The sequence below is a fragment of the Typha latifolia genome, chromosome 6 (genome assembly GCF_019914945.1).
Source record: "Typha latifolia isolate L0001 chromosome 6, TyphaL0001v2, whole genome shotgun sequence".
NCBI classification, from domain to species: domain Eukaryota; kingdom Viridiplantae; phylum Streptophyta; class Magnoliopsida; order Poales; family Typhaceae; genus Typha; species Typha latifolia.
In genome coordinates, this window is record NC_133091.1 from 805953 (window position 1) to 833149 (window position 27197).

The 27197-nt window shown below is 38.4% G+C and overlaps 5 protein-coding genes and 1 non-coding gene across 6 annotated transcripts; 5 read left to right on the forward strand and 1 right to left on the reverse strand.

The window, feature by feature from the left end:
• Positions 1 to 1011: 1011 nt before the first annotated feature.
• LOC140790058 (kinesin-like protein KIN-5A) lies at positions 1012 to 7889 on the reverse strand. The gene is made up of 23 exons (XM_073139968.1): positions 7740 to 7889; positions 7283 to 7509; positions 7072 to 7201; positions 6797 to 6958; positions 6239 to 6712; positions 6058 to 6155; positions 5813 to 5969; positions 5665 to 5734; positions 5270 to 5346; positions 5148 to 5201; positions 4985 to 5065; positions 4790 to 4901; positions 4412 to 4498; positions 4150 to 4325; positions 3902 to 4063; positions 3722 to 3829; positions 3478 to 3636; positions 3297 to 3380; positions 2185 to 2390; positions 2001 to 2102; positions 1770 to 1879; positions 1540 to 1691; positions 1012 to 1449 (listed from the first exon to the last, which is right to left on the reverse strand). Exons 2-23 carry the CDS (start codon positions 7453 to 7455, stop codon positions 1228 to 1230), a joined length of 3156 nt encoding a protein of 1051 aa, XP_072996069.1. The 5' UTR covers positions 7456 to 7509; positions 7740 to 7889; the 3' UTR covers positions 1012 to 1227.
• A 1055-nt stretch (positions 7890 to 8944) lies between these two features.
• Positions 8945 to 10922, forward strand: LOC140790877 (pentatricopeptide repeat-containing protein At2g37320). Its single transcript, XM_073141186.1, has 2 exons — positions 8945 to 9056; positions 9161 to 10922. Exon 2 carries the CDS (start codon positions 9236 to 9238, stop codon positions 10808 to 10810), a length of 1575 nt encoding a protein of 524 aa, XP_072997287.1. The 5' UTR covers positions 8945 to 9056; positions 9161 to 9235; the 3' UTR covers positions 10811 to 10922.
• A 157-nt stretch (positions 10923 to 11079) lies between these two features.
• Positions 11080 to 11152, forward strand: TRNAE-CUC (transfer RNA glutamic acid (anticodon CUC)). Its single transcript has one exon. It is a non-coding gene; the product is annotated as a tRNA-Glu (tRNA).
• Positions 11153 to 12044: 892 nt separating this feature from the next.
• Positions 12045 to 16063, forward strand: LOC140790699 (enoyl-[acyl-carrier-protein] reductase, mitochondrial). The gene is made up of 10 exons (XM_073140895.1): positions 12045 to 12309; positions 12500 to 12597; positions 13126 to 13257; positions 13401 to 13544; positions 13637 to 13739; positions 14265 to 14364; positions 14871 to 14947; positions 15029 to 15107; positions 15582 to 15700; positions 15773 to 16063. Exons 1-10 carry the CDS (start codon positions 12134 to 12136, stop codon positions 15864 to 15866), a joined length of 1122 nt encoding a protein of 373 aa, XP_072996996.1. The 5' UTR covers positions 12045 to 12133; the 3' UTR covers positions 15867 to 16063.
• Positions 16064 to 16496: 433 nt separating this feature from the next.
• Positions 16497 to 20606, forward strand: LOC140790698 (leucine aminopeptidase). The gene is made up of 4 exons (XM_073140894.1): positions 16497 to 17697; positions 17794 to 18027; positions 18123 to 18449; positions 20107 to 20606. Exons 1-4 carry the CDS (start codon positions 16723 to 16725, stop codon positions 20401 to 20403), a joined length of 1833 nt encoding a protein of 610 aa, XP_072996995.1. The 5' UTR covers positions 16497 to 16722; the 3' UTR covers positions 20404 to 20606.
• Positions 20607 to 21326: 720 nt separating this feature from the next.
• Positions 21327 to 26470, forward strand: LOC140790403 (protein TONNEAU 1a-like). The gene is made up of 8 exons (XM_073140473.1): positions 21327 to 21608; positions 22214 to 22346; positions 23008 to 23096; positions 23211 to 23333; positions 24403 to 24533; positions 24625 to 24650; positions 24728 to 24884; positions 26046 to 26470. The coding sequence occupies exons 1-8, from the start codon at positions 21522 to 21524 to the stop codon at positions 26095 to 26097; spliced, it is 798 nt and encodes a 265-aa protein (XP_072996574.1). The 5' UTR covers positions 21327 to 21521; the 3' UTR covers positions 26098 to 26470.
• Positions 26471 to 27197: the final 727 nt, after the last annotated feature.

Consider the following 27197-nt stretch of genomic DNA (forward strand, 5'->3'; position numbering starts at 1 on the left):
GGTGCTCATATACAATTGAGATCTTCAAAGTGGTGGAAGGAGGAATCATATGAGGTGTTACTATCATTGTGTAACTTATGCAAGGTAGTGGAGCCCTTGAATAGTATTGTGGGCTTCCTCTCTCAGTTTTGAGACTCATAAGTAGAACACATGCTATGGACAACAAAAGTAAAGCCTTGGATGCTAATGTTGACTAGGTGTAAGAAATTATACTACTAAGCACCCACTGCCCTTGACAAAGATGTGAGTAATTTAAGACTAGATTAGCAAGAAAAAGGATCAACCCTTCGTGCGCGCGAAAAGATCTCACTATTCTAAGTATGATTGGCATTAAATTAATTCGCGACCAAACACGATAGGTTGGAGTAAGGAATTTTACTGAGTGGATAGGGTTTAAAAGTATGGAAGGTTGTTCATTTTAATTAAGATCATAGGTTCGGTCATTAAAGATGGAATCAAGGCATTGTAATATTACAGTGCAGTATCAGAAAGTAATAGATACAAAAGAGGATGCATTCATTTTGCCACTTCAGTGACAGTGGATCTTTTTTCCCAGGTTAAGAAAGTGGAATCCATCTTCAAGGTATATATCCTTTTTCACCTCATGAGAAAATTGGTGTGATTGACTAATAACTCTCTTATTTTGATCAGAAACCTTGTGCAAGAATAATTAGTACAACACATCAGCAAAATTGAATTAGCTAGTGAGCTCTGATTGGATTACACAGCCCTAGCGAGTGACCTTTTTGTAATACAAGATAAGGCCTTCTTAATTGCGAATTATCGAAACTGGCTATCAAAACTTCCTTGCTCTATTGTCTTGTTAATTTGTAAATCAGAATACTGGAGGATCACAATCATGCGTTACACATGAGGTGATTAGTTAGGTAAATGAATGTTTATGCACCATGAAATTCTTAATTCTTTTCAATGTGGAAGAGTTATCTCAAAAGAAAAGGCTCCTACTGTATTAAATATTTGATGATAGATACCATATTTCAAAATATTAGATAAGGTGGAAATCACAATATTCCAACATTACTTCCCAAAGCTTGACAAGTTTATCACCAAAAAGATCTGTGCAGCAAAATAACATTTGACGTATTATACCTACATGGAGAAACAACCCTCAAAACATTGCATAGTGAATGAATATTGAATATGAATATTGAATATGTTTACAACCCTCTATTCTGTATTGGTGCTCTACCTATATGATTTCTGTGACTAATTAATTGTGGTGAGAGGAAGTCTCTGGGCCTGAGATTGAGACTCCTGTGACCCAGGAAAATGCTTTACATCTCCACTTAATTGCTTAGATGCAGGCTTTCCCTCCCAAAATGACTTCAAAAGCTCTTCAAATGCTGGAGTCCTCAGCTCCTCAATGGATTGCATACTGGGCAAGTTAATTGATCGCTTTCTTGGCGTTGAACAAGATGGTTCATCCACCTGATTAATTGACCGATGAAAATCTAATGAGGACCAACATAGCATATAACAGAACTTTTAAGTTAGATAATCTCTTGGCATGTAACTTACCGCGTAATCTTTTTCCAGAGATCTTCCTGCACTTTCTGATATCCCTACTACCTTGTCAAAGTGTCCATGTTGCAATTCCCTGAGCTCCCCATGGTGGGGTTCAATCACAGACTTGATTTTCTCATGAACATCATGATCCAGTTTCAATGAATCTGAAGAGGATTCATACAACCACAGTCAGTTTATAACAAAAGGAAAGAAAGATCGTGGGTGGACTGGAGAACTCTTACTGTTAATGGAGGACAGAAGTGCCTTGTTCGTTATATCAACATCTTCTTGAGCAGCAGAGACAGCAGATGATAACCTATCACGCACTACCTGATTGGCTTCAATTCCGCCCCTTCATATGAAAATATATATCATGAGTTACAGAAAGTTAACATTATATGTTGAGAGAGTTGACTACCACAACTTTGCCTCTTCAAGCTAATCTTGATTGCAGATATCCTAATCCCAATTACCTGATAATGGAATCCGTTGACTCAATAGTGCTTCTACCTATGCTCAATAGAGAATCTTGAGCATTTCTCCACTGTTCTGAGCATGATTTTGTTGTTGTCATGCTGCAAATTAAAAATGCACATTTCAGATACTGCTTGAACTCTCGAAGTAATAAAGCCAAATGAAATTAGCAATCCCTCCTACCATTGGTGAAGACCATCTGCTAAGCAACTTCTTCCACTTTCAACTACAGCAGTACCTTCATGATAGTTGTTTTCAGTTTGATCCATATAATTCATCCATTGTTCTCTTACAGAAGAAGTAATACGGCGGGTGGTGGCCATTTCACTTTGTAAATTACTAGTTTGCTCAGAAGCAGTCTGTTGGAGAGTGATGATAGATTCTTGAACCTAAAGAGCGCAGTCATCAAATTATTATATTTCAAAACTTGAAAGTAACTCGTAAATTGTCCTAACATAATTTGCTATGCTGAAAAAATTGTGGGAACTGCAATATTTTTTTCTTTTTCAACAGTTTGTATAATATTGTTCCCATCCATTAGTTGTTTATTTATATAATGTAATAAAAGAACATGTAGGGTGAGTCGATCATTGTCTGATTATAAGAAGCAGGGACCTAATACAAAGAATACAAATTACTTGCAAATGCACTGAAAATGTATCAGTTCTATTAGGTAATGCAACAAATCCATGGAGACCGAGTGAATGCAATGGGTCTTTTTCATGTCAAGTTTGGCCATAATTTTAGTGAGAGTGTGGCAATTACTTGCAAATGCACTGAAAATGTATCAGTTCTATTAGGTAATTTAAAGGATGCAACAATGCCATGGAGACCGAGTGAATGCAATGGGGGCCTTTTTCATGTAAGTTTCGCCATAATTTTAGTGAGATTGTGGAATCAATTATTTTCCATGCTTAGTAAAAAAAATTTCTCTCATGACAAAACTGCATGCTACTTGCGTCAATGCATTGCAGACATTTGATCCACTATTTTTCCTTGATTTCTCTCTTAAAATAAACATTTAATGCTTTTCTATATCCACTATTTTTCCTTGATTTCTCTCTTAAAATAAACATTTAATGCTTTTCTAATGTTACACCTTAAAATCCACAAGGAAGATGATAAGAGTTCATTTTTTTCCGGTCAAATAAATCTGATGTGTACTATTAACCATTTAATAAAAGAGCTGTGGAATAATGTTTAAATAATAGAGTAATATTATGGTTGCATGAACTGATGGAATAAGTTTTAACTTAAGTATCAAGATTCAAATTGTTGATAGAGGTGAAAGATACCAATTTTTTCTTTCTTGCATTAGATCCAGCTAGCAATTCTGCCATCTTCTCTAGCACATAATTTTCTTCCTTAGCAGCACATTCCTGTAGCCACAACAGCTATCTAGTGTGAGTATTCACGAAGTTATCCATTTCTTGTATTTAATTAATGACTAGATGCTTCACCATGCAATAAAAGTACCTCAAACTTCTTTTCGAGCTGAGAAAGTTGCTGATCATGCACAATTTGTGATTCTTCAAGAATTTTGCTCAATTTGGATGCATGACTATCTGATGTGAGGAAGAAATTCATAGTAACAGTTGAGATAGACCTTGTTGTCTCAACAGCTCTAAGAAGGCCCTGCTTAAGGTAATTTAATTAGAACTGAATTAGGCAATAATGTCATGTGAGATACTGTATTCAGAAACTATTCACTAGTGCAGACCTCGCGTTGTTGCTGAACAAATGAACCTAACCTATCCTCTTGCTTAGACAGGCTAATCTGAAGTTTGTTAAGCACCTCATCAGCTTCCAATGATATCCCTCTGAAACACTGGAAAAGGAAAGGGTCGTTAAAACAGAATAAATTTGAAAATAAAATCACATGGAGAAAAGTACCACTTACATCCTCAAGAGCAGAAGTCTGCATGCTGACTTGAGAAGTCAGTTTCTCAAAAGATAATTGAGAATTCGCATCAAGTTCACCTGCTAAACCATCCAGATCTTTTATCCTAGAACCAAAAGTTTCTTTCAGTTTCCTTAACTGCCCACGAAGTTCTTCAGTGACCTGAGATAGGAGTTACAATTCGCAGATTAGGTCCCCCCTGAGTACAGCAGGGTTTTTTGAAAGAGTTGTGACTTGTGCTTGTATACCTCATCTTTAGTTGAGACATAAGATTGCATCTCATCTTCTAGTTCTTTCAGTTGGTTCTCCTGTTGCATGACAGAAGCTGAGACAGTCTCGTGCAAGAGATCTAGCTCCTGAGTTAATCGAGAATGGAAACTCTGGATAAGATTTCTGTTTGCAACTTCAAGCTTGTCTTTACGTTCTGAAAGCCAATCCAAGGCGTACTCATCAGGATATATGGTAGATTGCTTACATGCAGAAGAACACTAAAATGTCAAAGATACTGACCTATTTTCGAGAACAAGCCTGACACATCTGATGCTGCTGTCTCCAGCTCAGATCGAAGCTCATAAGCTCGATCAACAAGTTCTTTCTCTGAATGAAGAAAAAGGTAAGAAATGTATTATATACATGCGCTTCTAAGTAAACTTCTCCAAATTAGATGAGGGAAAGAAGCACAGATAAGAACTGTCATAGAAAGTCAGATGCATTCCCCGGAAAAGTAAATTTTAAAAGAATTCCAATAAGGAATGATAGAACATAAGCAACCTTTGAACAGAATTTAACGTTATCCAAGATAGATTTTATCTTAATAATGCAAATGATAAATTTCTTTTCTGTAAAATATACTGATTGTCAGAAGTAATATCATGGTCCTCTCCTCACCTGATTTAAGAAGATTAAGTATCAAGTATTCCTTCTCTTTTATAGTAGAATTTGCCTGCCTATATCTTTCTTCCAGGTCAGATAATGTATGTTCAGTCTCCTCGAGTTTTTTCTTAAGAGAAAACACAAAAGAGAGATTCAGTTGCTTGCAGAAATTGTTAGTTGCAAGGGAGAATGACAGGAGGCATTCATTACCTGAGATTTGTGAAGCTTGTCAGTTAATTCTGCACTCAATACCCTCTCAGAATCGTAAAGCTCTTGAAGCCCAACCAATTGCTGTCACAAATATGGCACATGAGTCATCAATCTCTTAAGAAGTGAACGATATTATTCACACACAATTAACTAAAAGCCATACCTTATCCTTAGATTCCAAATCAATTTCCAAACGATCCAGTTTCTCTGTCATGGCCTGCAAATTTACCATGTCATCAGGAAACAATGGAGAAAGAGTGGGAAAGAGCAGGAGAGAGAGAGGACCTTCTTCTCCGCTTCTTCATGCAAGTAACGATCCTGTGGAATGTATACGCCATTCTTCTCCCTTGCAGCATATACTTCTGTTCATAGAATGTAAAAATTTAAGAACATTATATTACAATAAGATAATGTTCCTCCAGATGCATTAGTTGAATGAAATCCAGACTGGATATATATCACAAGGTCAAAATAATCCCAGCTAAGGGATACAACTTCGTCCTAATCAACCAAATTTACCAAAAAAGATTACCACTGCTTCCTTCAGGGGATAAAGAAAACCTTTTGGTCGTAAGAAATCAAATGCTGGAAATTCACTTCTAACAGAAATAGATACTTCTATTAATAAACCAAGTCACCATTTAGACATGCAAAAGTGAAGTTGTGAACAGAAACACAACCTTGCTTAAGACGGTCAATTTCTGAGTATAAATCTTTAATAAGTGCCGATTTCATCATCTTCTGATTAACCTGACGTGGACAAAACAAAAGGAGTAAAAATGCAGTTCGAAGGGATTCGCTTCTATTATCACCAAGCAACAATCTGACCTCTGGTTTGTTCTTGATGTTCTTTGCACGGTGTGCATAATCTAGCGTACTCAGCGTCTCCTCCAGACACTGGATGGAAGGTGCTACGGTGGCTATGATGCAGGTTTTCGTCTTCCCTCCCAAGGAATCTCTTAATAATCTCGTCAGTTTGCTATCTCTGAACGACCAACAATCCAAATTCATTCCCGGAAACTCAAAATAATTCAACATATCAATCATATGATTATCATATCAGCATGACCAACCTGTATGGAATGTGGCCAGAGTGTTCAACGAGAGTATTGATGACACGACCAAGTGTAAGCAAACTTTTGTTAATCTCCCCTGCTTCCCGAGCTCGTCCCTGCAATAGCCACTTTAACTTCCATAACCACCAATTCCAGAAGAAGATATGCAGAGTTTTCAACTGATTGGAAATTTACCCACCTCTCTAGCACCAGACCGGGAAATGTTCTCGGAACCGGCAAGATCGACGAGATTGAGCTTGCCGCACTTGATCATCTCCTCGCCCTCAGGCGTGCACTCCTTAATGTGAATCGTGATTGAAAATACGGAATGAGACCGACTGCTCTGCTTGTTAAGTAGAGTTTCAGCAGTCCGCCGTTTTGCAGAGCCTTTTTCCAGTATCTTATAAATCTCACCAGCAGAAGAAACTATCTCCTCCTCCAGACCCCTGACGAAAACTCCCCCCTTTCCATCCTCCATCAGAGCTATTGGCTTCTTGGACTTGTCATCAGAGAATTTGGACTCCTCTGGAGCCAAAAGATCCGTAATCTCCTCGTTGTACAGTTCAAGAAACGTGACCTTCATACTGTACTCCGCACTCTGTGCCTCAAGTATATCGAAAATTCTCCGCACTGACCTTGGGATGACACCGGCATCAATTGGCAGCTCTCCGTTCTGCAACAAATTAGCGATAACTCCAGTTCACTCGCTGATCGTAACTGTAAGGAGAATTCAAACTAGGCATTTTTTAAGAAGTACCTTCGTCTTCTTCCCTCCTCCTCCTTCCATAGTGTACGTTTTTCCAGTACCCGTCTGCCCGTAGGCAAAAATGGTGCAGTTGTATCCCTCGAGGACCTCATTCACAATCGGGACGACAGCATGTTCGAACACGTCCTTCTGTTGGGATTTTGGCCCAAAAACCTACATTTTATTGTCATAAATGAACGTTACGATCGAGTAGTTTCAAAGGAGAACCAAAATTTTCATTAGCTAAAAGATAAAAGGGAACAAAGAAAGAAACAAGGCGTCCATACCTTATCAAAGACAAAAGTTCTATCAATCTGCTTGTTGGCAATATTTTGGATCGCGGAAACTTCTCTTCTGTGCTCATTGCAAGTTATCACCACAGGGGTATGCACCCGCTTCTCTTCCTCGCTCAAAGGTCTGCAATTGTAAGACCCAAACACCATATAAACAGAACAAGAACATCCAAGATTGCAGTTTTAATTTCCTCAAACACCTTACCTGCAGCGTAGCAGGACTTGGACATTAACCCCCTTCTCCCTATCGTGCTTGCTATTGGAATTCCCATTGCTATCACTGGATCGCGCGTCCCTCACCATCTTGTCGCTCGACCTAGGAGTATGGGAAGGAGACATCGGAACCAAGCTTCCCCCTCTTCTTTGCGAGCTCTCCATAATCGAATCACCCAAATAAGGATACGAATAGGGATGCAACAATCTTCTCCCTACCTGAAAATCCAATCCATGAAATAGCAAAAATTGGAAGAAAAATATCAAAAAAAAAATCTCGATCGAGGAAGAATTTCTAACACGATTAGATGGATTAGGAGGCATTCCACTGAATTCAGCAAAAAAAAAATTAACCAAAAGGAGCCTTATTTTAGGGGCAAGACGGGCTCCCAATCCCCCGAGAGGCTAATGCGGAAAGAAACCGCGACGGCGGAGAAGGCGTCACGTACCAGGAATGAACGGCCGTGGATTGGCTAATCAGGAGAAGAACGAATCTTGGAGAAGGACCGAGATGGCCGGCAATTAAGCTGTTAGCTTCGGAGCTAGGAGTTACGATTCTATCGGTTGCGTTGTTTAATCGAAGGGGAATTTGTTACCGTTACTAGCGAGGAGTTGGTTCTTGTTTTATAGATGAGATAGAGAGAGGAAAATAAAGAGAAGAGGGAAGGCGTTGGATGGAAGAGGCGCGTTCTTGCAAAAGGCGACCAGCGGACGCAATGGAAATAGAGCCGTTATGAGAAAATTCGACCGTTGGGGGGGGAGGTTTGTATTGAATAATTCTTTGTTTGCTTTTAGATTCTTCTCCCTCTCTCCTCTTTTTCTTCTTGAGTTTGAAATCTAGGAGCAGGAAACGTGTGCCGAATCGTGAGGATAGGAGATGCAATGAGAGGTTTATGGGGTGTAAAATTTAGGACATTTGATACATTGTGTTAGGTTAAATAAATATAAGGGATTTTTTTTTTCAATTCAAACATATATATGAGAAATTGATAGAAACACCCTTTATAAAGAAAAACACACTTAATTTTTATTTTTATTATAATTCCATATTAGAGATATCGAATCATTCCACCACTGCATTTTGCTATTAATATCTCAAAAATACTCTGGATGAGTTAGATTAACTATAACTACAAAATAATCCTAATACCTTTTATATAAATATTTTAAGATTAAAGTAAAAAATAGAAAGGGAATCATTTTTTTAAAGATCAACTAAAAAAAGAATTTTAGGTAGTTTAATATTTTATTAAAAAAATAAATTACTCACTTTGTTTCTTAGATGATAATTAGGAAAAGTAGGTATTAAGAATTTGCTTGGTTTAAGACTAAGTTCTGAACCGGATTAGTTAGTCTTATTTCTTAGTCTTAATATTTTTAAAAGTAAATTTAATTAGATATAAAAATAATAAAAATATGTTTAATTATTAAACTAGTTCATGATTTTCTAAACTCAAAGCAAGCAAGGCCTAAAAAAATAAAGGGTCGAGCTAGAAATACTAGAAAATAGATGGGTAGAAGAAAATATTTTTTATATTTTTATAGTTATAGAGAAATTGTCATTATATTAAGGCCGAACAGGCCGTCTCGAAAACAGCGTGAAACTAGGGTAATGAGCATATCTAATTCGGCCCAATCTTCTTATCTACCAAAAGCGCCGATAACTCCCGAATAAGAGAGTCCTGTTCGGGCGACAGGGAAGCGGAGACGACGAGATATGTAAAAAACGAGAATTAGTAGGGTAACTTATTCGGCTCCTATCCCAGGTTCCTTTTCTCATCTTTGCTCTCCTTCAAGAATTAGGTTTCTATGACTCACTTCACTTCGCCCGTGGAATTGAGGAAACGAATACGAGGTGCTTATTTTGTAGGGTTTCGATCTCATGTCTACTGATAAGAAGGTGTGAGCTTTGTGGAGATGAGCCTGGTCATGGATAGCTACAGCTATGTACAATCTTCTCCTCCGTGTATCTACCAAACGCTATTCGATTGTATCAAAATTTTGCACCTTTACGTTATTTGGGAGATCCAGGAAGCTAGAAAGTAATGGTGTAGACAATGCATTGAGAGTATTAGATCTCATGATCCCCAGAAAGGGTAAGGAAAGAGAAGAAGATTTGCGCCATCATCGACTTATTAACGATTGCATGCATGATATTTTGGATGGTCGATTAAATAGCCCGAAATTTGATAGAAAGATAACACCTTGTAAGTTGAATAATCAAATTCAAGTTGTAGCTGAATTGGATAACGCCAGATTGGTAAAGGAGGATGCTTTCTTGTTGTTTGTTGAATTGCACAAGAGGGGAATCAGTGCTGATGAGTATATTATTTCTTCGGTTATGAGTTCGTCTGCAGAAATGGGGGATCTTAGCAAAGGGTTGCAGTTTCATGCCCTTTCAGTTAAAATTGGCTATGAGTTGTCCATTCCCGTTGGTAGTTCTTTGATCAGTTTGTATTCCAGATGTGGTCAGTTAGAGAAAGCTTATCAAGTTTTTGAGATGATGCCCATGAAGAATACCGTCTCATGGACTGCGATAATTGCAGGTTATGCACAGAACGGGCAAGTTGAGATATGCTTAAATCTATTTGTGTTAATGAGGCAGTCAATGTTAAAGCCAAATGACTTTACCTTTGCAAGCCTTTTGAGTGTCTGCACCAGCGGTGCTTCCCTTGGTCTTGGGAGAAGTGTTCATGGTCTAGAAATAAGAGTGGGTTTTGCTTCATATGTGCATGTTTCCAATGCACTTATCTCGATGTATGCAAAGTGTGGGAGTATTGATGAAGCTCAATATATCTTCGAGAAAATGCCAAGCAGAGATCTAATTTCATGGAATTCCATGATTTTTGGGTATGCTCAATATGGTCTTGCTGAACAGGCTGTGAAATTGCTGAAAGAAATGGATATTAAGAGTGTAACACCTGATAAAATCTCTTTCCTTGGTGTCCTTTCATCGTGCCGCCATGCTGGTTTAGTAGAAGAAGGCCGTCACTGCTTCGATTTGATGCTTGAATATGGGATAACTCCGGAATTAGACCACTATTGTTGCATCATTGATCTTCTGGGCCGTGCTGGGTTGCTTAATGAGGCATTAGATTTTATTGAGAGAATGCCCACCCCTCCAAATGCTGTTATTTGGGGTTCACTGCTTTCATCTTGCAGAGTTCATGGAAATTCTTGGATTGGAATTCATGCTGCAGAGAGCCGGCTTTCATTAGAACCTGGTTGTGCTGCGACTTATGTTCAGCTAGCCAATCTGTATGCCAGTGTAGGTTATTGGCATCATGTAGCTAGAGTTAGAAAAGTGATGAAAGAGAAAGGGTTGAAGACAAGCCCTGGATACAGTTGGATAGAAGTAGGTAACAGAGTTTACAGATTTAAAGCAGAAGACAGATCAAACACCCAAGTCAATAAAATCCTCAGCATTCTGGATTGCTTGCAATGTCACATGGATCATATAAGATATGCACCTATTGATTACTCAGATTTTAAGGGCAATATTGAATGTATTTCGGGCTGATTTGGTCCATGGAACTTGTGTTAAAATTATAGAAAAAATTCTTGTTGCTCTGCAGATAGGTTACTTATTGCAGCATATACTTTATCTGGAACAATTGTCTTTCAAACTCAAATTGGCAAACTTTATGGGAGTAGTTTTTAACTTCCTATATCTGATACTTCAGATAGATCTGCAAGGTACCTCTCTTGGTGGGCCTATCAGACAGGTCTTGCCTGTGGGCCTACTCAGATACTTCAGATAGACTTTTTCTATTTTGAGATACGTGTACCTCCGTTGTAGTCTAGTTGGTTAGGATACTCGGCTCTCACCCGAGAGACCCGGGTTCAAGTCCCGGCAACGGAACTTTTTGGTTAAATTCAGACACATAACTTTCTTTTATTTTTTCCTCAATCAATGCCTACCAAATTCCACGTCAGACGGCAGGCGGCCACGTAAGGGCAACCCCTGCGTCGGTTATCGTTCATCCTGCGTGTCAAATTTGCATGCGCTTTTGTCCAAACCGACGTCTCCATCCTCCCAAAAGCTTTACTTCGAGTCGACGTAACCATTCTACCCCCCTGCATCACCCAGTACGATGATGGTATCATCTCATCCCACGTAGGAAAAGGGGACCTTGACTATGTCATAGAAGATGAGAGAAGAAGGTGTCACGTGTTTCTCTACGTGGCAGGATAGGCTCCGACGTGGATCCACACCTTAATTTAATTACCGTTACCAGGTTATAATTACTAACGTCGGTTCGTTGTCTATAAATATAAGATGGTCGGATTCTATAAAAAATATCCGTAGAGTTTCTGAGAGGATCTGAGGATGTAAGGGAGAAGCTATGTGATGATGCACACAGTTGGAGGCACGTATAGAAGAAGATGTTTTGAGATTCCTATGACCTAATATATATATATATATATATATATATATATATATATATATATTATTTTCCCTTTTCTTGTTTGTTTTCTCTTGGAGAGATGAGAAGTTTTAGGTTTGTAGCTTGAAGTTTGATATACTTTTTTATCACCCTTTTAGGAAGAAGTTTTATATTTTGTAGCTTGTAATCGTTACATGAGAGTGTCTGTATATATAATTATATATAAATGGTTAGATTGTTTACTTGGAAGTTTGATAAGCTTTTATGGTTGTTTTTGTAAAAGAGTTCATAGTTCTAAGAGTGAAAGTAAAAGACTATTTTGCCCTTCACTAAGGCCTGGCCCGGTCCATCTGTTTTGACTACAAAAGGTCACTTGGATTGGATTACAAAATTCTCCTAGAACGCCGCTCGGGGAGGAAGTGGAAGGGAGGAGTGACGACGGCCTACGGCTGCGAATGGCATCTCTAAGGCTATCTGCCAGGCATCTCAGAGCCTCGCAGCTCTACAACCGCGATTTCTCCCTCCCGCGAATTTCGTCGAGCACCTTTCGAGCGTCATTCTCGACAGCTCTCTCGCCGCCTTCCAAGGCCGTCGTCTATGAGCAGCATGGCCTGCCAGACCAAGTCCTGCGGTCTACTTCCAAACCGACTCTCTCTTTTTTCTTTTATTTTCTTATTGGGATTTTTGCAACACCGTCATTTAGAGGTTCATCGTCTTTCTTCCGGTAATTTTGTCGAATAGATGGTGGTCGCTGATAGAAAGCCGATGTTATGAGTAATGACTTTTTGGGGGAGTGATGTTTCTTGTTATAATTTTTACAGGGTTATTGACCTTCCACCAGTTGAATTGAGAGAGAACGATGTATGCGTCAAAATGCTTGCTGCTCCAATCAATCCTTCAGATATCAATAGAATTGAAGGTATGAAGTCTTGGTAACTTTATTTTACCAGGACTTCCATTTCTCATTTTGTTGTTAGTAGCGATATTTATGAAAAAATATTGTCAATTCTGAGGAACTTGGGAGTCCAACCAGTTGAATTGAGAGTAATTGCTGTCGCCAATAGTGTTGTATTCTGGCCTAGTTAACTTAGGCTATCAATAAACTTATGAGTTATCTTAAAATCACTTTAGAATCAATCAGAAATGTGAAGCTTGATGCACATGTATACAAAGACAAAACTTTATCAACTGGTTGCTTCTGGAATAGCTTATTCATGTACATTTTTTCGTAGAAAACAATTTCTTTCTGGCTCATTGCTAAATTAAACAATGTTTTGAGTAAGTTCTTAGTTTCTTATTAAATCAATTAGAAATTATTCAGAACCTGTATACGTGTGTCGTTGTGTGTATGATCAAGTGAGGCGAGATATATGGATTTGATTTTATCAACTGGTTAGTTCTTGGATTATTGTCCCATATCTACTCCCTTTTTGTCTTTCTGCTGTAGGTATTTACCCTGTTAGGCCTCCGGTACCTGCAGTTGGAGGGTATGAGGGGGTTGGAGAAGTACATGCCTTGGGCTCTGCAGTCACTGGTCTCTCAATAGGGGACTGGGTCATACCATCTCCTCCTTCTTTTGGTATACAAGTTATATATGATAATCTCACGAATGCATGCATGCATAAATCTACTTGTGCTATTCTTTGTATAATCTCCTGGGGTCAAAATCAGCTAATTATTTGTTATGTTGCTCTTAACAATGGCAAAATATATGCTGCTTAGGAACATGGCAAACTTACATTGTAAAAGAAGAGACTGTATGGCACAAAATTAGAAAGGATTTGCCCATGGAGTATGCTGCTACAGTCACAGTAAATCCTTTGACTGCATTGCGAATGCTAGAGGACTTCATTAAGCTGAATTCTGGTGCATTTTATGGTTTATCCTATTATGCCTACTATTTTGATAATGTTTGTTGTTCTTCATTTGACATCTGGTTGTCTAATGGATTTGATCAGGTGATTCTATTGTCCAAAATGGTGCTACTAGTATTGTTGGCCAATGCATTATTCAGCTAGCCAATATTCATGGTATTCGTAACATAAATATCATCAGAGACAGGTGCAAACTTTCATCATTATACAGTTCTTAGCTTAACAATTTAAAGATTCCCTCCATGATGCATATATAATATAGGCGATAAGTGAATCTATGTATTTTATTAGAATATGTCATAGATACATTCTTAGTATTTGATTGCAAAATCCCTTCAGAACCATCTGTGCTTTTGCTTTTGGCTATCCTCCTCCTGAAAAGCATTAAAATCCTGACATGTCTGTTTATTTTTCATAAGAAGAAACTATCCTAGAGGATTTCCCTGCTTTTCCCTATTACCCCTTATTTAGATTTCTTCTTCAGTTCTTCTATTTCATTATATGCTATTCTTTTTGTATGCTCAAGGATTAGTTTTCGTGGCAATATGATAAAAGTGTATGCGCAATGAGTTGAAATATGAAGATGAATGTGCTTGCAGATTTTTTTCAACTTGCTGTATCTCTTTGTGTATTCATTATATTGTACGAGTTGTGAGTATGCAACGATTCAACTATTTATCTGCCTTCTTACTCTTTTATGATAATTATGTAGGGCTGGGTCAGAAGAAGTTAAAGAAAAACTTAAAATGCTTGGTGCAGATGAGGTATATACAGGAAGTCAGTTGGAAGTGAAGAATGTCAAGAGCCTACTGGTAATGTGTTCTTTAACTTCTTATAAGTAGATTGTGGAGTGGCTAGTAACTAGTGTGGTTCGCACTTCCTACGTAAAGTCGTATTTGGTTGGGCTATAATATGGGCTGTTTGTTGAACAACTTGGTCTCGTCTTACTAATAGCTTGCTTCATCTTGGTTTGTTGTGGGTGAAACCAAGAAGATCTTGTTAAGCTAAACAAATGAATTGAGCTCAAGAAAGTTAAAAGGTGTGGATTCATGACTTGGTTCTGCTCAGAAATTGGCTAATGAGCCAAGGGTGATACTAATGAGCCAAGGGTGAGCACCTACTAATGAGCTAAGCTTGAGAAAATATAATATCTGGCTTGTCTTGCCTCATTTTCAGCCTACTATTTGGAGATAAATCACCTCGGTTCTTATTTATTGTATTGATCAGATAATACAATTAGTAGAATTTATTTTATTCGTTTTCAGCTCACTATTCTTGTTTTCTTAACTCAGTTCTATCTGAATTTCCACATGCTTAGGGTGGTTTACCAGAGCCTATTTTAGGATTTAACTGTGTTGGGGGCGAATCTGCTACTTTGGTCCTCAAATTTTTGAGGTATCTTCACTTGTAGGAATTATTCCAGTCAAGTTTACATCTTTTTATTAGGAGAAAAGTAAAACTTATTTCTTCTTTCAGGCAGGGAGGCACCATGGTAACTTATGGTGGAATGTCCAAGAAACCCATCACTGCCTCCACTTCATCATTCATTTTTAAGGTTAGTCCAATATCACTGCAAGTGAGATTTCTGTTCTTGTCATTTTGCTTTATGCAACTGCATTCTTATTAGATTTTGTTTGATGTGATTTGTACTATATAAATTAGAACAGCAATAGCATTAAGACCTCCAATCTTCTTTTCCAATAATAAGTGCTGTGGTTTTGCGTAATCTGATAGAAGCTAAATGATGAAGGGCTTTGATTTCCTGTCTTGACCTATAGCCTGGATGTCTATTTCTCGAATGTTGGGGGTCATGAATGTCTTACTATTATTAGCAAATCAATTCATTCTGTGCAGTAAGTTTGGTTTCATTTTTATCAAAACAGATGCATAAGTCCTTCCATGTTTGCAACTTTCTAGAATTGCTTCCCATGGTTGGTAGTTTTGTACATCTTAAATGCTTAAGAAGTTGTCTTAGTTAACTCATATTAAATTTGGAGGAGTATCTAACGCCAATGCGTTTCCTGGTAAGGATCTTGCTCTTCGAGGGTTCTGGTTGCAGAAGTGGATGAGTTCCGAGAAGGCAAATGATTGCAGGGCTATGATAGATTACCTCTTGAGCTTGGTGCAAAGTGGCAAACTCAAATATGAGTATGGACCTTCATCTCTCTCGCTAAATTGGATTTAGCTTCTTCCTGTAATTAAGTTATTCATGTCTTGCAGGATGGAGTTGGTTCCCTTCGAAGATTTCAATGTAGCACTGGACAAGGCTCTCGGGAAATTGGGAAGCCATCCAAAACAGGTTATCAGGTTCTAATATATGTGTAGCCCATGATCATGTGTGTATATGTTCATGAGAATATCAACATGGAATCACTAAAATTTCTGTTTTCTTGATAAAAAATCACACCTTAATACGTGTTTGTGTGGATTGCTTTATATATGGTGGAAATGTAATTAGACGTACAAACTTGTCACTGGAATGTGCAAATATATTGTTCATTAATTTGTCTATCTATTGGCAGGAAAATTCACAAATAAGCAATCGTTAATGCATGTCTAGACTCTCTCCATTTTCCATGGGAACATTCTGCTTGGTTTTGATACCTTATACCTGTGAAGAAACTATAAGTGGATGTCCCATCTGCCAATGAGTTCAAAAGTGTTTTCGAATGGTTCTTTCTGTACCCTTAGTTTGCCTTTACTAGGATAGTTGGGGGGGGTATCATATACTCCATTTATCGATCCTCTAAACATAACACTGACAGACGTTTTATTAACTACAAAAATATGAACTTTTCTATTCCTATTTGGTTTGATTATGATTATAATCTCTATTCTTAATTACGAAAAAATATAAATAAAACTAACTACCCTCTAAGAAGAAGACCAAATAAATAAATAAATAAATAATGCTTAATGCTGACTTGAATTTATCTTATTCTTCAACCAAATAAAAGAAGAACTCGTGATTCTCGATAAAAATTTGCTATTCGCGATCGAGGAGGATATGTATAACTTGCTATTCACGACGGAACAAGTGCTATACTATTTTGCTCATCCCCCTCCCGAAACTCCCACCTTTCTCTTTCTCTCTTTTTCTTTTTGAAGAAGAAGGAAGAAGAAGGAAGAAGGAAGAAGGAAGAAGAAGAAGAAGGAGAAGAAGCATCGCCATGGCTCCTGTAGACCCCCACTCCTACACCGACTCGACTCACCCCTTCACCACCCACATCTCCCTCTCTCTCTACCTCGACTTCGCCACCTCCACCATCCACGGCTCCGCCCTCCTGTCCCTCTCCTCTCCCCACTCCGGACCCCTCCACCTCGACACCCGCTCCCTCACCATCTCCTCCGTCCTCGACCCCACCACCCTGCTCCCTCTCCCCTTCTCCCTCTCCCCGACCCCTAACCCCATCCTCGGCTCCCTTCTCTCTGTCTCCCTCTCATCCCACTCCTCCGTCCTCATCCTCTTCTCCACCTCCCCTTCCTCCTCCGCCCTCCAATGGCTTTCCCCTTCACAGACCTCCTCCTTGGTCCACCCCTTCGTCTACACCCAGTGCCAGTCCATCCACGCCCGCTCCATCTTCCCCTGCCACGACACACCCGCCGCCAGGGTCCGCTTCGCCGCGCTCCTCAACATCCCCAGGGCCCTCTCCGCCGTAATGGCCGCATCTCACGTCTCCCGCCGGGACCCGAACCCGGGAGAATCCAACCTTTCCGACGCCCTGTGGTGCGCGCCGGACCGCGTGGTCGAGCAGTTCGCCATGGAGCAGCCGATCCCGCCGTACCTGTTCGCCTTCGCGGTCGGGGAGATCGGGTTCCGAGATTTGGGGCCGAGGACCAGGGTTTACGCGGAGGGCGGGAAGAAAGTCTTGGATGCGGCGGAGAGAGAGTTCGCCGGCGTGGAGGAGATGGTGAGGGTTGGGGAGAGGCTGTTTGGTCCGTACGACTGGGAAAGGTTCGACCTTTTGGTGCTGCCGCCGAGCTTCCCTTATGGCGGGATGGAGAACCCGAGGATGGTGTTTCTTACGCCGACGGTGATCAAGGGAGACGCGACGGGGGCACAAGTGGTGGCCCATGAGCTCGCCCATAGCTGGACTGGAAATCTGATCACAAACAAGACCAATGAGGATTTCTGGCTCAATGAGGTGATTTTTCTTCTTCATCATCCAAGATTGTTCCTTTTTTCGCCCATGCTCTGTTGAAATCTAAGAAAGTTCGGTGGCTATTATTGCAAATGGTAGGGCTTTACTACCTATGCGGAGAGGAGGATCGTCGAGGTCGTGCAAGGAGAGGAGCGGGCAGCTCTCAATATGGGAATTGGATGGAGGGGACTGACTAGGATGATGGAGAGGTTTAAGGACAACATGGAATTCACGAAACTGAATCCGAATATGGCTGATGTCGATCCAGATGATGTCTACTCTGAAGTACCCTATGAGAAAGGGTTCCAATTTCTTTGGCGCATCGAACGCCAGGTGAAGATATGGAACTTCTGCTTGTTTATTTGTACTGTTCTTTGAATTGTAGTTTGCTGATGGTTACACGTCTCGTGTTCTGTTGGTCTACTTAGATTGGGCGCCCAGCTTTTGATGAGTTTCTGAAGACATACATAGCTACATTTAAGTTCCAGTCCATCGATACAGAGACATTTCTTGACTTCCTGAAGACCAATTTACCTGGAATAGAAAACCAAGTCGATCTGAGGACATGGGTTGAAGGTACTGGGATCCCCCCAGATGCCATGGAACCGATATCAGCAATTTACACAAAAATCAGATCCCTCTCTTTGGATTTTAAGCTTGGAAAAATGCCAAGGGAGGATGAGGTGGCAGACTGGCGTGGGCAGGAATGGGAGCTCTACTTGGAGAATCTACCAGATTCTGTCGACCCATTGCAGGTATTAATTTCTTTCCTCTTCATTTTTGAATTCCTTATATGCATAGTTTTTCATGGAAAGTTAGTAGTTTGTGGTACTTGCGGAATAGGAATATGTTCAGCGAGAACTAACTTTCTGTATACCAGTCTAACATTTCATAATCAAATGCTTATAGATTAGATGTGATTACAGACCTCATGACACTATTTCTCTGTTTCATGTGAGCTCTCTAAAAATGTCAGTGTCTTGAGCCTTATTCTATATGTGTCTTCTCCTTTACAATTTGTATTGTCCCATAAACTGGCTTCTGATCATGTTGATGGAATCTCGTGGGTACCTCTATATGTCTAAACTTATTTAGACCTTAATGCTGAAGTATTTTGTGGAATTTGCAATCTCTACACTGCTGCTCCATTGGAGCTTGGCTGCATTTTCTGTAACTGGTCCATATTAGCAAAAATTATTCTTTGATGCAAGTGGTGCATACTCAACGTGGTCAGACGGTATTGTTAGCACCAGTTTCTTTTCAGTGTAACATAGAATATTAGTGAGTGTGTGATTGAGATGCATGATATATTGCATGGTATCATTCTGTGTTGTACCATGGCAACTGTTCACTTCAAGATAGTGCATCCTTATCACTGACAAGGATGGATAAAGGATTGAGAGGTGTTGAGTAAATTAGAGAATGGATTTTTAGAGAATTACATATTTTACATTACATACAGCTGAATGGATAAAAATAGTCAAATGCCATATATTCATAAGCCGATAACAAAATTTGGGACTAAGGCTTTCTTGTTGTTGTGCATTTCATGAGTTAAAAAGTTTCATATTATGAAGTTTATCTAGTGTTAATGTCTCTGATCAAGATGCCCTCTGAGTTTCATATTATGTAGTAGCGGCAGTATGGTTGTTTCTGTGTGTGATGGTCGTCTAATCATGGATTGTTGTGCCGGTTGACATGGATCGATACATATTATGCTAGTGGTCTCAATATGGCAAGAGTATCTTGATACTTACTCATCGTTGTTTGCCATTATGATTGAGCATATCTTACTTCAAAGAAATCTAATTTGGGGTTTTTTTCATCCGTTTTGGTACATCTTTGTCTTTTGGTGCTTAAATTTATATGAATTATATTTCACATCTTTTAGAAAAAAGGGAAATTTTGGTTTTTCCAAGTTATCTGCTCCAACAAAGGAGATCCTAAAAGATAAGGGAAAATCATGATATTATAATTTAATTGCATATGTTACATTAATATAGTGTCAATGATTTTAATTTACCCATTAGATCTATTTTTGAGGCCCTAGAAAGGTTTAGAAATTATTTTTCGGCATGTCAAAGACCCATTGGTGTGTCCACGATTTACTAACTCGGCATGACACATGCAACGAGACATACTGTGTCAAACCAAGGTGGTACGCCCTATGCCACTGGCACGACAATCTTTGTGTATAATGCTAATAAAATGGGCCAAACAAAAGCAACTTAAACTGCCTTTGAAGATCTGAAATCATCTGTCCAGTTCGTTCTGTGTTTTGAAAAACTAATTTGGGAACTTGCATCCAAAAATGAACTCAAAAGCAAAGGTTTTTCTTCTTTTCTTCAACAGTAAGGTATTCTCTCATACTAGATCACAAATTCTCATTTTCCATCTTATCTATTGGCTCAGATTGCTGCTCTGGATGCACGTTACCGGCTAGCTGAGAGCAGGGACTGGGAGGTGAAAGTTGCTTTCCTTCAGGTAGCTGTCTCATCTGGGTGCAAGGAGTACTTTGGGGAGGTTGAAAGGACCTTAAAACAAGTTGGGAGGATGAAGTACCTTCGCCCGCTGTACACCGCATTAGTTCAGGGCTCTGCAAGGGAGGAGGAGAAGATGCTAGCCAGGAGGATCTTCATGGAGGCTCGCGACAGTTATCATCCCATAGCTCAAGGTGTTGTGGAGTCTATCCTGTCAAAGCACAGTTAGCTAACTAAGTGCAAGTTTTGTGAGTGATGGCACATCTTGCTCCAAAGGCTGGTTGTTGGAGCAGAAGAGAAGAATCATACACTCTAGCTCCAAAGGCTCTATGCTCATCTTTGCTATATGAATGCACACTTTAGGGTTGTTTTTGTGGAAATGGCAACTATATGGAAGCATTTTGAAGTAAAGATTACTTTCCTTTTCATGCATACCATTGATTGCCTCCTAAACTGCTTGATATTGTGATTCCTTGCCTCTTATGGCTTTGCTTCTTTAACTTCTGGTTTGCCCCTAAAGCTTTATGGTCAAAGAAGTTAGGAACTTGAATTGTTAATTACTGAAGGTGAATGCTTTGAATACCACCACACTTTGTGGTTCTTCTGGTTGTTGCTTTGCAGCTCTCCATTTTCACAGATTAATCCTAAACCACTTCTTAAGAGTTGCAGCTTAAAAGTGATTGAAATGTATAAGACATAATGATATTTCCATTACCAGTTTAACACTATTTAAAAAGGAAATTTTACTTCAATAATTAATCTTTCATCAAATCGCGAGGGACCATTTCCGTAATTTCCCGACAAAAAAGTACTTTGAAAATTAAAAATGTCCTCTTTATCTAGAGATCTCACGTGACGGTTGACAACCTGGCTGGGGCTCGCGCACGCAGACTGAAGCCACGTAAGGAGAGAAGAAATAGATAATTCACACCCTGTCTTACTGATTAATTATAGTTTACATTCTGTCTTTTTAATATTATTAATTTGTCCCCTGTCTCTTTCATTAATTAACGAAAACATACTATGGGTGTTATTGGTCATTAAAAGTGCTTTCTGTGAATTAATGAAAAATTAATGAAAAATTAAGAAAAATGCAGGGGTTAAATTGATAATAGTGTAAAACATAAAGTAGGGGTAGAAAATGAAAAGAAAAAAAGTTCCCTGAAATTTAATTATAACTAAAACGGAGAGAGAGAAAGAGAGAGAGACTTCGCCGTAGCGGCTTAGGAAAGGGGGAAAGAGAGAAGCTCTCGATTCCCATTAATCATTTCTCTCCCCTTCTCGCGAAAGAAAGGAGGAGGAGGTGGAGGGGAAGGAAAGTCGAGAAGAAGGGCGAGGAGTGACGAGATGGACGATTACGCGAGGGAGATGATGGACCTCAAAACCCTCGTCACTCGAACCCTCGAGAAGAAAGGCGTCCTCGCAAAGATTAGGGTATCATTCCCCTCCCACTTCCTTAATTTCTACCTTCGTTTCGTCTTTCGGGGAATTAGGGCTTTCGATTCGCTTATTCGATCTCTTCTCCGACACAGATCTTGTCGTAAGTCTATATGTAGTTTGAAATGGTGAGATGTGCGAGTGGTGAGGATGAATTGTGCTGTTTGTTGGGGGAAATAATTCTTGGAGATCTTGGAGCGGAAATTCTGCCACAGGAAATTTACTTTTTCGTGTGGTCTTGTTAACCAAGATGTGTGAATGAGCAAATGGAAGGCGACTTCTTTGAGCTTTTGTGTTCGATAGTTGAGTTGATAGGCCTCCTCACAGTTTTTTATTCGACTGAGAACCCGCTCCTTTCTTACCATGGGGTAATTGAGAGAATACTGGTTACGCTTATACTTCTGAAAATGACATGGCTCAATTAGTTAAAACCTCTACACATGGAATTTTGTTAGAATTTTGAAGTTAAGCTGCTTTTGTGGTGATATCTCTGATAATTAGTTTGGTTACCAGATTCATAGTTATGCTAATATAGTTTATTTAGTCATTTATCATTGAAACAACTAACTTGAGTTTTGGTGCCCCATCCTGAATATTACTAGGCTGAGCTTAGAGCAAGCGTGTTTGAGGCCATAGAAGAAGAAGACCATGTTATTGAAAACGAAGATGGTGCAAATCCCGCATTGCTTGGTAGCTGCAATGACAGGGCAAAGCAACTTCATGCCTCTCCTTCAGGTTTGTGTTGATATCTTCTTCATTTTCATCGTGAATGTTATTGCAGTCTTCAAACATTGAGCAATATCTGGCTGTTTTTAGTGCAGATAAGTTTATGTTAATAAATACTGATACTTAATGATCCTGTTGCTTAATGATTTGTGAATGTTATATAGATTGTCTGCTCATTATTTGTCAAGGTGTCAATGGCAAGCTGAACTAAGCTTTTACCTAACTTGCTTGGTCCTCATAATTTTATAGGTTCAATTGTCTTGGTTTTATATGACCCTATATTCAACTGAAAGGAAAGTGAGTTTTATCTCACTGGCTTATCCACTTTAGCTTGCCAGGCTCATCACCCCTCTTCTTTAGAACTTATAGCTTATAAGTAGTGTATTTTCATCCAAGAGAGGGCTTCACTTCAAACTATATATTCATGGAACTTGAGAAATCCCTGGTTTAAGTCTAATACTAATTTGTTATAGAAATGTAACTTTGTTCACATTTTGTTTGTTGGCTTTTTGGCTATCTTTAATTTTATAAAGGAAAATAAACTGGTGAAGTTTTATTACCTCTGATTGCATTATTATGTGTTTAGTATTGCTGATGAAAAGTAATTCACAACATGAATTTGATGTTTGTAGTCTTCTGTGCAATGTTGCTGAATAGCTATTGCTTACAGGAAGGCTATTGACGGCACTGATATGTGAGTACTTGGAGTGGGCCCAACTAGGTCACACACTCAAAGTTTATTTGCCCGAGTGTAACTTGGTAATCATGTAACCTTTCCACTTATTGCATCCTGCTATTTATGAAATTTGTCTGTATTGAGAAATAGAATAACATTCTACTTTTCCTGTTTTTCTATAACATTTTGGAAATCAGCCAAAGGACTTCTGGAAAGCTGAATTAAAAGACTTCACTGGGAAAAATGGAGGTGATGTGAATAGGACCGCTGAGAGTGGTCCACTGCTTCTCGATGTTCTTGAAGGATATTTAAAATACGAGGTGGTGAAACTTCATGACTTAAGTTATGAAACTTGAAGTTGATTGCTTTGATATATGTAGTTCATATGCGGATGTTGATGGCTATATCCTCTAGCAATCTGCATGTTGAAATACCATAAAAAGTTATGATCATCATTATGAAAAGATATCAACTCTCCTATTTTCTGCTTGCATCTTGATTTGCTACTCCTCCTATATGGTTTGGAGTTTGGAAATCATGTTGCTAGCTTTTGACCAAATTGGAGATTTTCTTATATATTTTGCACAACTCTTAACTTCTTTTACATCTTATAACTATTCTTGAAAATCACTTCATCCACAAATAAATTCCTGTTATAATTCCAATTTCTTTAGCAGGTAGTAATGTAGATTAGTAGCCAAATAGTTACTTTTCCTTTTTATCATCTTGTGCAATAATCTGTTAAGCTACATTAATATGTACCTTAGTAGCCAAATAGTTACTTTTCCTTCTTCTTTTTTCATCTTATACAATAACCTGTTTCTAGACAAAAGATGGAACAACTGCCCCTTCATAAAAATTAAATTTTATGCCTGTGAATCTGGTCTACTTGTTTTTCATAGGCATTTTCTAATTTTACCTCTGTTCATATTTTGTATCTATAATAATATTGCACATGGAGAAGTGCAAAAGATGTCTTTAATTAGCTTTCAAGGCATCCACTGATTGCTTTGCCACTTTTGTAGCGGGACCGGAAACACAGTTTTACACATTACGATAGGTGATGTGATATCCTTATCCCACTATGCAAATAAGTTGAGACCTCTTTAGATTTACAGCTCGACTACTGTGACCTCTTACAACTACTGAGATGATAATGAGGATCTGACATAAGTTATATTCTCATCCTACTATCTCGTACTTCGACCCTAAAGGGACTCCACATGATGCTTCGAACTCAAATTGAATATACAATCCTTCTCTATGATTGTACTTTAGGCAGTTATATGTTTATGAAAAGACTTGTATAATTTTTTTTTTCTTTTTTGTCATTTCAGTATGCCTTGGTTCTCCAATTATGTTTTGTTAATGCTGAATTTTGTTAAACAGAATTTGTCCCAAACAAGGATGGCTGGACGGAGAATAAATTTGGAAACTGACTCACTACCAAACACAGAACTTAGAAACATCCGGAGGCCATCATCTTCGTCTGCTGTTGGAGGATTGCCTCCATTGGGACGGTAAATGTGGAACTCCTGCTTTTTAATTATTCATGTTTGGGAAGATCATTTTTATTGTTATAATTTATTTATTTATTTTTGTATTGATTAGGCCGGTTCAGGTTTCACAATCGTCAGGTAATTTATATATGATCTTTTACAATACTTTCTTGCTTGTGAGTTACCATTTCATCTATAACGTTTTTATCATTCAGATCGAAGATTGGGTTCTTCAGTTGCTAATGTCCGGAAGGATGAGTACAACTGGAGATATGATGCTGATGACATCTCTGAAGATGTGATTCGTGCTGCAAATGCTTTAGAAAACATTCAATTGGACAGAAAAGCTCGAAACTTGACAACATCCTGGAGGTAAATTTGTACTCCACTTTTTGACATGTTATTTTCTTCTACCGTTGAGCAATTCCAAAAGATTGGACATATGCAACTGTGTGTACCATGATCTTGGTTTTCCAGTTACTCTAGCTTCTGAATGAATTATTAACCACAGCTAAAATTTGTTATTTTGGTTGATAAGATAGAGAAGATCTGGATGGACATTTCTCTTGCAGAAGTCAATATAGAGTTTGGAAGTTTTAACATTGTTTCATCCCTGAGTGATTAGAACATGAAAGCACCTAATTTTCACTGATACTACCTGTAAGATCCACAACTTAAAGATACATTTGGCTTGATTATTAGAAATGGCAGTATACTGTGATGGGCTTAATTTTTTTGATCGGTTTGCTAGTCCATTCGGTACTCTACCTTCTTCGCAAGATAAAGTAAACATCAAAGTAAAGATAGTGTCGAAGTAAGAAAAATTGAATATTTTACTAATTTAGAAAACACAAGTTTTCTTAGTGAAGTTCTCACTTCTATTTTATTCACTCGCGTTCGATCTCTTTTACAATAAATGTTTAAGCTCTTATATAGATAAAAAAAAACTGAACTACTAAAATTCTTAAATATCTTTCCTAGATATTTAAGAGGTTAAGGATAAAATCAAAAGAGGCTATCCCTTATGCTAATCTATTCAACAATAGATAAACTTAAGACTTGTCCAGCAGTGGATAAGCTCAAGTCTTGCATAATTATTATAGTGTCCTTCGAGTTTGGCTTCGCCATGACACCGTTTCTGCTTTTAGATATTCTTGGCACTTCGGTTTCGATCAAAATTTTAATATGGCATCACGATATGAACACTTTATTCAGTTTCATTTTTTCACTGAATATCTAGTCAGATCCACATTCTATGGCCATCATGCTTTATTTTATTGCTTTACCTACTCAAGATTGTTTCTGTTCTTGTGGATTTTAGTTCCAACATTAATACTAAGCAAATACTCTGGTTTGACTAGGATTAGAATTTTCTTTTTCATGTCGTGTTATCAGCATTAATTGTAGCTCCTGTGCTCAACCACTAGGAAGATATAAATACGGAAGATCTTAATACCCCAGCTACTAGTAGGGATTGTTGTAACACTATATTTAAATTTCCTCTTCTAAAGCATGGCATGATGATTTGTACAGGCATGCTGGTGATGGTATCATGGAGGATGACGGGAAGGTTGATCGTCGCTGATGTCATTTTTGGTTTGTTTTTGTACCTTTCCATCTCTGTTCGTGTACAATATTGGGAAATATTGACCAGTACTTGTCAGATGATGCTTTGTTCTGTTGTTTAAGTTGGGGTTTTCTCTTCACTCCATTTGCCATCCAGATGGTTGTCTAAGCGTATGGTACATCACATCATTAAGCCGATTCAAGCTTGAGCATAATTGAGTTTGGAACCTCCCAAACTCTGCATTATTTGTAACACTTGTAATGTGCCCGTGGCCCGTGTGGAAGTTAACAAGTCTTGTAGTTGATTTTCAATTTGTAATGTTGGCTTTAATCGTTCGACGCATGGTATAATCCTTTCACTACGCTCAATTCTAATAATTACATATTGTCAACTTGCTCTTTCCTTCAGTAGTTTTTATTTTTATTTATTCTAGTGTTCCATTATTGTGGTGGTAAGATTGTCGTTGGTGAAATAATATTTGATCCTCATATCTCCGTTAACTCAGCAAAATTGTTTGATAAATATTATACTTTGTCTTACCATCTTGTGTTAGCTAGTAGGCAACACCACTATTTTGAGAAAGGGGATGAGAGAATCCTTTCTCAAACTATAAAGTGGAGTAGCAGTTCAACAGGAGAAAAAAAATCCACAACTCTATTCATCTTCCCTGTGAAACATAAACTCTCATTACAAAAGTACCAACACCATCAAAGACCATTGCCACCTCTCGTCTTTTGTCAGTTTAACCAAGCCAAAAATAATAATAAAAAAAAAGAAGAAGAAAACAACTCTTTTGTCGGGTTCTAGTCGTCTCATGTTCTCCTGACAAGATTCCTCCGGTATGGCATTCCTTGTGATTTCAACAGCCTTTTTTTAAAAGAAAAAGGAAAAAAAAAGGATTAAACCTATTAGTTCTATTTTTTTTTCTTTTTTTTTTTCTTTCTGTTGAAGGGTCTATTAGTTCTATCTCGAACATCAAGCTTGGGGCAAACTGTGGAGCTCACACGAAGTGGTATTCAGAAAGGTATTTTCCGGAGTGTTTAGTTCCATTTGTCATCTAGGAGATTATACATTAAATTCAACTTTAAACAAATTTATTATTAATAAATTGTTTGTTT